This window comes from Leptonychotes weddellii, chromosome 2 (genome assembly GCF_054177405.1).
Source record: "Leptonychotes weddellii isolate Sample4059 chromosome 2, ASM5417740v2, whole genome shotgun sequence".
In the NCBI taxonomy this organism is placed as follows: domain Eukaryota; kingdom Metazoa; phylum Chordata; class Mammalia; order Carnivora; family Phocidae; genus Leptonychotes; species Leptonychotes weddellii.
Window position 1 is genome coordinate 70,981,460 of NC_138370.1, and position 7,836 is coordinate 70,989,295.

At 35.6% G+C, this 7,836-nt stretch overlaps 1 protein-coding gene across 2 annotated transcripts in view; it reads right to left on the reverse strand.

Moving 5' to 3' along the window:
* USP38 (ubiquitin specific peptidase 38) overlaps positions 1-7,836 on the reverse strand; it is a 32,110-nt gene that overhangs the window by 19,072 nt on the left and 5,202 nt on the right. Inside the window, exons 3-4 of one of the 2 annotated variants that reach the window (XM_006734923.3) lie at positions 3,395-3,524; positions 1,587-1,688 (exon numbers count right to left, since the gene is read on the reverse strand). In XM_006734923.3, the coding sequence (XP_006734986.1) occupies positions 1,587-1,688; positions 3,395-3,524 (232 nt within the window). The remainder of the gene's footprint in view (positions 1-1,586; positions 1,689-3,394; positions 3,525-7,836) is intronic. The other variant, XM_031029850.2, reaches the window with a different exon arrangement.

The following is a 7,836-nucleotide window of genomic DNA, read 5'->3' on the forward strand; positions in this document are numbered from 1 at the left end:
GGTTATTGATCATATTTAACAACTTCTAAACCTGTGTCCTTCACTGAGAATTAGAGTTGACTTAACTACTACATGACACACCACTAGATGTCCAAGTTCAATTTAGTTGAGTAGCCAGTCAGGCTATACACAGTATGTAGGCAATAATTAGATCTTAGTTTTTAGAATTTACTAAGCCAGATGACAATTTTCAATTTCAGATCTACTTAACCCTTAAATAAATGGTTTCATATCAATATTTCAATAAGCCAAATATTTCAGAGTCAACCATTTTTAACTATTTTTTTTTTTTTTCAGAAAAAGCAATACAACATATGGAGATATCCTCCATCTTTTAAAAAACTCCATCTTTTAAAAAAAACAGATTTAGAGTATGGCATAAATGGCTAATCAGAGAGATTAAGAAATGTCCTCAGTGTGAAGAGCAATAAGCATTAGAATGGATGAGTAAGTTAGAGAATCTCCTTCTCAGAAAATCTGAAAATAAACCTTTTCTCAAATGGCCCACACATGATTGTGCCTGAAGACAGACACAAATGATTGATGTTCTATATCTTATTAGACTTAGCTAGTACACATGCTATCTTAGCTCGAGTTTTGAGTTTTGTTTATGTGACAAATATAAGGCTATTGGTTGATGGTCAAGATCATCAATTATGCAATTAACGGTAGAAATTCTCAGAAAAACCTATTCTAAGTGACAATGTATAATATAATTACTTGTTGATAAGGATTACTTTCTATAAAGCCTGCAGATTTTCCTTCAGTAGTAGTGAGGCACTAAGCAGCCTAAGTATGTATGTGGTTCTTTGAGGCTAGTTCTATTTCTAGCTAATAATCAACAACTGGAATTCAGCACTTCTTCATCAGTCTCCCTGGAATTTGCTTGTACTGGGTCAGCATTCCTAAGATATTTACCTTGTGGGTGTACTAATAATGAGTCTAGTCCTGGGGATCAGACCCTAGGAGAAGCAAATAACCACATAAAGCACTGCTTTCCTGTGATACACTAGATAGATAAATGGACAGGTTCTCAAAATAACATTTTGTCATTTCCACATGTAATGACTGATAATCAAAGAACTGAAGTCAAATCAAATCAGATCAAAACCAGTGATGTAGCTCATTAAAAGTCGTAGGGTTCTGGATATATTTTAAAGGTAGAGTTAATAGCATTTGTACATTATGGGTTGGAAGAGAATGAAGTCTTAATTCTGGGGCGATAAAACAACACCTGATGTTTTCATATTTCTGAAATTCTAAAGCATTTTTCTTCTACACTGTTCTACATGCAACAGACAACCATCAGTGACACTGACACGTGACATCTCTCATGTAGAGCAATAATATTCAACTGCTGATAGTGGTTGTAAGTGCGGCAGTTTTGGTGAGACTCAAAACATTGTGAAAATATATTCTTTGGAGGGAAATCCCACAACCTCAATTTTCTAAGAAATCATAAAGCTACAAGAAAATAGATTCAGGACTAACCTATAATTTTTTTCACTATATACAAATGTGACTCCATATTAAACTAAATTTTAACACAAAGTTCTTCAGTGCAGAAAGCTTGTGTCCTAACTTACCAGATGGAAAGCCTCTGGAGAATGCTGAAAACTGAGCAGCATGTGAGAAAGAACTGCAAGAGCACCAGGTCTCACAAGAGGAAACCAAAGTCGATTAAAAACCTTCAAAAAAGATAAGACATCCACCTTATGAGTTTGTAGGGAAATCATTAACGCAATCAGTGGTTATTTTCCTTGGACCAAAAATATTTATGTGATTATTCCCCTTCCTGGAAAGTTCTACCATAATACATCACTTTGGGAGAGAAAGTTGGGAAATAACAACATGACAGAGATCAAGGGAATATAGTGGCCTAAAAAACTCTTAAAACTCCTTGATCAAATACAAATCTGTCAAGCCTTACCTACAAAGTGATTGTTCCTTGGCCCATGCTTCATTCGATTTCATTCAACAAACATTGATTGAGTACCTACTATTGCTTGGCATTGTTCTAGGTACTGAGGATACAACAGTAGATTAAAAAAAATTTCTAATTTGATAGGGCTTACTGTCTCCGGGGTGGGTAGACAATAAAATGTAACATGGAGATAAGTACTATGAAAACAGGGTAAGAAGAATAGGGACTGTTGAGTAGCAAAGGGGTCTGTTATTTTATTAGGGTATTAAAAAAATGTGTCATTTAAAAGGTGACATCTGACTATAAAAAACTGAAGGAAATGAAAGTAAGCCTGCAGATACCTGGGAGAAGAGCATAATAAGCAAGGCAAAGGCCAAGCACTACAAAGGCCCTGAGGTCTCCAGCCTGGTGTACTAAAGACAGAGCAAAGAGAGCAGTGTAAGCAAAGTACAGAGACTGAGGCAATAATAGTGGGAGACTCGAGGAGAGAAGCAGCAGTGGGCTAGATCATGTAGGTCTTGTGTGACACCTGTAGGGGCCCAAGGGCAGGAGCAGGGAGACTACTGCAATCTGTACAGCAAGGGATGATGAGGGCTTTGGACCACGGTGGTATTGATGAAGCTGGTTAAAAGTGGTAGGATTCTGGACATTTTAAAGGTGGAGTCGATAGGATTTGTAGGATAAGGGCTGAGAGAGAATGGAAAGAAAGAATGATAGCTTTCAGGTTTTGTCCTGGGAGAGTAGGATGGAGTCGCTATTTAGGATGGGGAAGACCAGGTCTGGGAGGGAAAAATCAGAAATTAGATCGTGGATAAGTTGAATTTGAGATTCAAGTATAGACACTTGGATACATGATTATGGAGTTAATGGGAAAATAATGAACAAGAAATATATACCTGGCAGTCATTAACTTAGAAACATTATTTAAAACCATGGGACACATATGCTGTGAGAATGGACTGAGAAGAAAATGGCTCAAAAATGAAACTCTAAAGCACTCTAAAGTTAGAAAGATCCATTATGGGAGACTGAGGTGCCAGTAAACTAGGACAAAAGCCAAGAGAACTAGGACAAAAACTAAGTGAGGCAAGTGTTTCAAGAGGGAGTGATCAAGTGTGTCAAATGCTGCTTATAGGTCAAATAAGAGGAGGCCTGAGCAATAACTCCTGAGGTTAGCAATACGGGAAAGCACTGGTGTCAAAGATAGTTTTGGTAGACTAATGGTGGTAAAAGCTTGATTAGTTGGATTTAAGAGATAATGGGAGGAATAGGTTTTCATATTAGATACTCGAAAACAGCAAAATTATTTTAATTACCTATACTTAAATACCATTCTTAATTTCTATTTCAAAATTATGATTCAAAACCAAACCAAAAACAAGAACATATTCAACATGCTTTATAAGGGACTACCCAAAGATTAAAAGATTGAGACCATTCATTCTAAGAGATTTATATACTTCCACTTACCAGTTCTATTTTCAGTAAAGTAACATCTATCAAAATAGTAAACTTCTGGACAGCTGCCAGTCCTTTTAGGAGTGCAATCACCCATGTATCCACATGCTGAGCCAATGGCCAGGATAGCCAGTCAATCATTCTGAAAATTTAAAAACAAAACTATCAGTCGTGAAAATATTTTCAACGTCTTTTAGTTAGGAATAACAAGAGTTACAGTAGATAACCCCTTCTTTTGTGACTCAATATTTACTGAGCTTGCTTGTGAAAAGCACTGTTCAAGATGCAGAAATGAGTATAAAGGTGCTTGTAATCAAGGAGTTTCCAATCTTGTAAGCTGACAGTTTCTTACATATTTCAATAAAAAGAATTTCTGATAAAGTGTCATTTCACATAAATGCAGTTTTAAGTTGATTCTATACAGTGCTATCTAGAATTTATAAGGCAAATTTACTGAAAGAAGAACAGTTCAAATGTAGCTATTGGGCTAAGATACATGGAAACAAAATTTCTCCTTTCTGGTGATTGCAGTCTAAATATGAAATGCACTGTTAAAAATGACTATTTTGAGTTGTGAAACAGGTCTTTTCATCCCTTTCATTATCCTACTATACCAAGACAAGAAAGGAAGCTTTACATAGATAAAAGGGCACTGAATGTGTAAATACACTAAATGGCCTCATACTGAATTAGTGAGTGTTCTTCTTGAATATCAACTCAGTTTAATGGAAATAAAGACAAAGTAATATGGGATGTGATGGAGACTGTCCTTAATGTTAAATATCAACCACAATGAAGAGCGGTACAACCCTTTTGGAAAGCATTTGGGTCAAATGTTCATAGTATTTGATCCAATAATCCAGTTTTGGGGATTACACAATAAGAAATAGTAGTGAGAAAAAAAAAAGGTTTTTAAAATCAGAGTGATCTGGTTTCAAAATCTCAACTTACCATTTATTAGTTGGGGGGCCCTAATACCTATGTAAGTTACTTAAACTCTGTGTCTCAGTTTCCTTATCTGTAGATTATAGATAAACATGTTTATTTTACAGGGTTGATTTGAAGACTACATGAGTTAATATATGACACTGGAAATACTCATTGTGAATGCCTCTTTTCTACCAAATATCAACATATGTGGCAATAAATAAATAAATAATTGAATAAAATGTCAAACATAAATACTAAGTACAAAAGCACTGCCCAAAAGAGCAACTAACATGTTAAAAAAATTGGCATGTTCAAAATTGATATAGTTATTTTCACAATAGCTATGCTATAACTATCTACATTAACACTAGAGTGTTATCTTTTTTTTAAAGTTTTTGCTCTTAAGATTAAAATGTTCCATCAGATGGAACCAGAGTGGCCCAAAGTCCACATGCTTATGTTAATTACAAGTTATCTGTATGTTCCTTATGTTGCCTACACATATTTTATTTCCCTTCTTGTTTTTCTGGCCATCTTCTTCAATTAATAATGATGGTTACAAATCATTAAAATAGCCTCTGACAGCTGTTCCACATATTCTAACTGTTGTTAAGCTGATTTTCATAAAAGTTTGTAGCCACTCTACATACAGGGAGTAGAGAGACACTTGCATTTGTGTATAAAGAGTAAGTTCACTGTAGCACTGTATCTAGGATATGGAAAAATGCAAACAATCTAAATGTCCATCAATAAGGGAATGGCTAAATATACTATGGAACATCATGTAGAGTTTTAAAGAATGAGATGGATCTATATGAATCTATCTGTGAGGATCTAACACGGAAAGATCTGAGATACTGTTCAATTAAAGAAGAAAAAAAGTGACAATAAGTCTTTTAAAAACTGTTCTTGTTTAAAAAAATCATGTTAGGACACATTTTGTATTTTTTTAGTACAAATATGCACACAAAAAAAGATGTGGTTCAGAGAGAAGAACTATATGTGAGCACATGTCCTTGGCTCTGTGAACTCTGCCCTGTGGGGAATGGTACCTCCAGAGCAGAAAGAAACTGGCTCTCCAGAACACGGGGCCCTGGGCCAGAACTCCCTTAGCTCAGATCTAAGAGCAGAGTAGAAAATTCCACTTGGCCATTATACCTAATCTTCATTATACCTAATCACCCAATCAGCTTCATTATATCTAATCATTATACCTAGTCACCCAATCAGCTTTTTCCTCTCCTCCCCATTTCTAGCTTCCCATCTCAAAAGCCTTCACTCTTTACCTTATCCCATATGTACGCGATCTCCTGACCATCCTAAAGAAACTTCAAGTCAGAAGTAACATGAATTAGAAGCCATTCACTCAACAAATATTTGAGTGCCTATTATATAACAGTTACTCTGTTAAGTGCTGAAAACATAATAGTTACAATTTCTGCTTTCAAACTGGTAAGAAAAGTTAGGAAATTTGTCAATAGTTACACAATTAATAAACAGAAGTACTGGTGTTTGAACTAAGCTCTGCTAGTGTAATAAATGCAATGCTTTTAGCTACACTTTAGTTATATTCCAGTTCTGCTTCAATTTGATTGGACTTGCATATATATGTCCAAATCCTTTCAGGCACAGGCACTGTAGGATGAGTTATTTTTATGGTTAACTACACTAATCTTGTCCGCCATGTATTGGTTACTACATGAATTTTAAGGACACTTAACCCTGATATACTGAGTTAATTTCTTACTATTTAAAGACCATTTAACTATAGTTGTAATTTATGTACTTTGAAATCTTCTTTCCTCCATTAGACCATGAGCTTAAAAGCAGTGATCTTCTTGTTGTTGTTTTTTTTAATCTTTAATCTGTGGATCCCCAGTACTTAGCACAGTGCTTGGCACTGAGTAGAAGTTCAAATTTGTTGAATAAATGAAACCATTCAAGTTGCAAAAAAATGCAACTTGAAAATCTTAACATTAAAATTGGCAATATTATAAAAGACAAAAAAATAGATTTATTCTTAATTTGTACAGAATAAAATCAATTTTTACTTTTAGATGGCACCTTCATGGCTAGATCCAGCCTCAGTTTACCTTGTTCCGGGATCATGACCTGAGCCGAAGGCAGCTGCTTAACTGACTGAGCCACCCAGGCGCCCCTGAATTCAAATTTCTTTGTGGCAACAAGAAAACTGGAGTTGAGGATCAGCATTCTCTTTTAGAAGGTGCTTGTGTACCCCATTCCTTATTATTTCAGTTACATCTGGCCAATTTCATACTTTAATGTTATTTATCTGTTTCTGGTACGGTATTTGCATTTCTTTGGATTACAGAAAATAACAGTTCAAGTATGGTAAGTGCTATGTGTGGGGAAATATAGACTATGGGGAAGTAGAAGGTGGGAGTATGATAAAAATAAACACTGCTATCCTGTTCAGTTACATTTGCAATATAAGAATAATTACTCCAGATAGACTATGGGTTAAATAGGATCATGCAGGATAAATTAGAAATGCAATACAAAAACTGGATCACAACTTCCCTTAGAAACAAATAGGTAAAAATTAATTGCCAAATATATTTTAAAAACAAAACAAATTCAGAAGTTGGATACCATGGCTGTTTTGAAAAGGTTGAAAAATTAAGACGAAGAGTGCTAAATACCAAGAATTGGAATTTGCACCTGATTTAGTAAGGGGTGGAAGTCACTGCAGTTTGTTGATCAGAAGGGAAAATTGAATAGATCAGGGTGACTTAGAGAAGAGAGAGAAGTAAGTATAAGTCACGCTGGCAAAAAGACCAACTAGAAGACTCTGCTGCAATGACTTATGGCATGTAATGAAAAATGTTAGATATTATTACCTAGGCATTGAAGGTGACGGACAAACTGATTTCTAATTTCACTTTCAGCTATGAAATATGTAATTCTTTGAATTCCTATTTTGCTTAAGGACAACATAATTTATGATACATTCATCTCAAAGAGAAAGAAATTTTAGTGCTGTTGAGGTCACACTGATAAAGTAGTGTTACTGCTAAATAGGACATAGAAGGAATTTCATTATGGAGAGATGGATGGGATATGAGTCTTTCTTTTTTTCAAAAGATTTTTATTTATTTATTAGAGAGAGAAAGAGCACAAGTAGGGGGAGCAGCAGAGGCAGAGGGAGAAGCAGGCTCCCCGCCGAGCAGGGAGCCCGATGCAGGGCTTGATCCCAGGACCCTGAGATCATGACCTGAGCGAAGGCAGACGCTTAACGGACTGAGCCACCCAGGTGCCCTTTCTTTTTTTTTTTTTTTAATAGGCTCCACGCCCAGCGTGGAGCCCAATGTGGGGCTTGAACTCACAACCCTAAGATGAAAACCTAAGCTGAGATCAAGGGTCGGAGGCTCAAGTGACTAAGCCATGCAGGTGCCCTGATAAGAGCGTTTCTTAAAATTAAAAGTAAATGAACAATGAGAACTTTACATAAAGACTTGGAAATCAACCACATATATAAGAGAATTGAAAAAGTGGTAAGAATA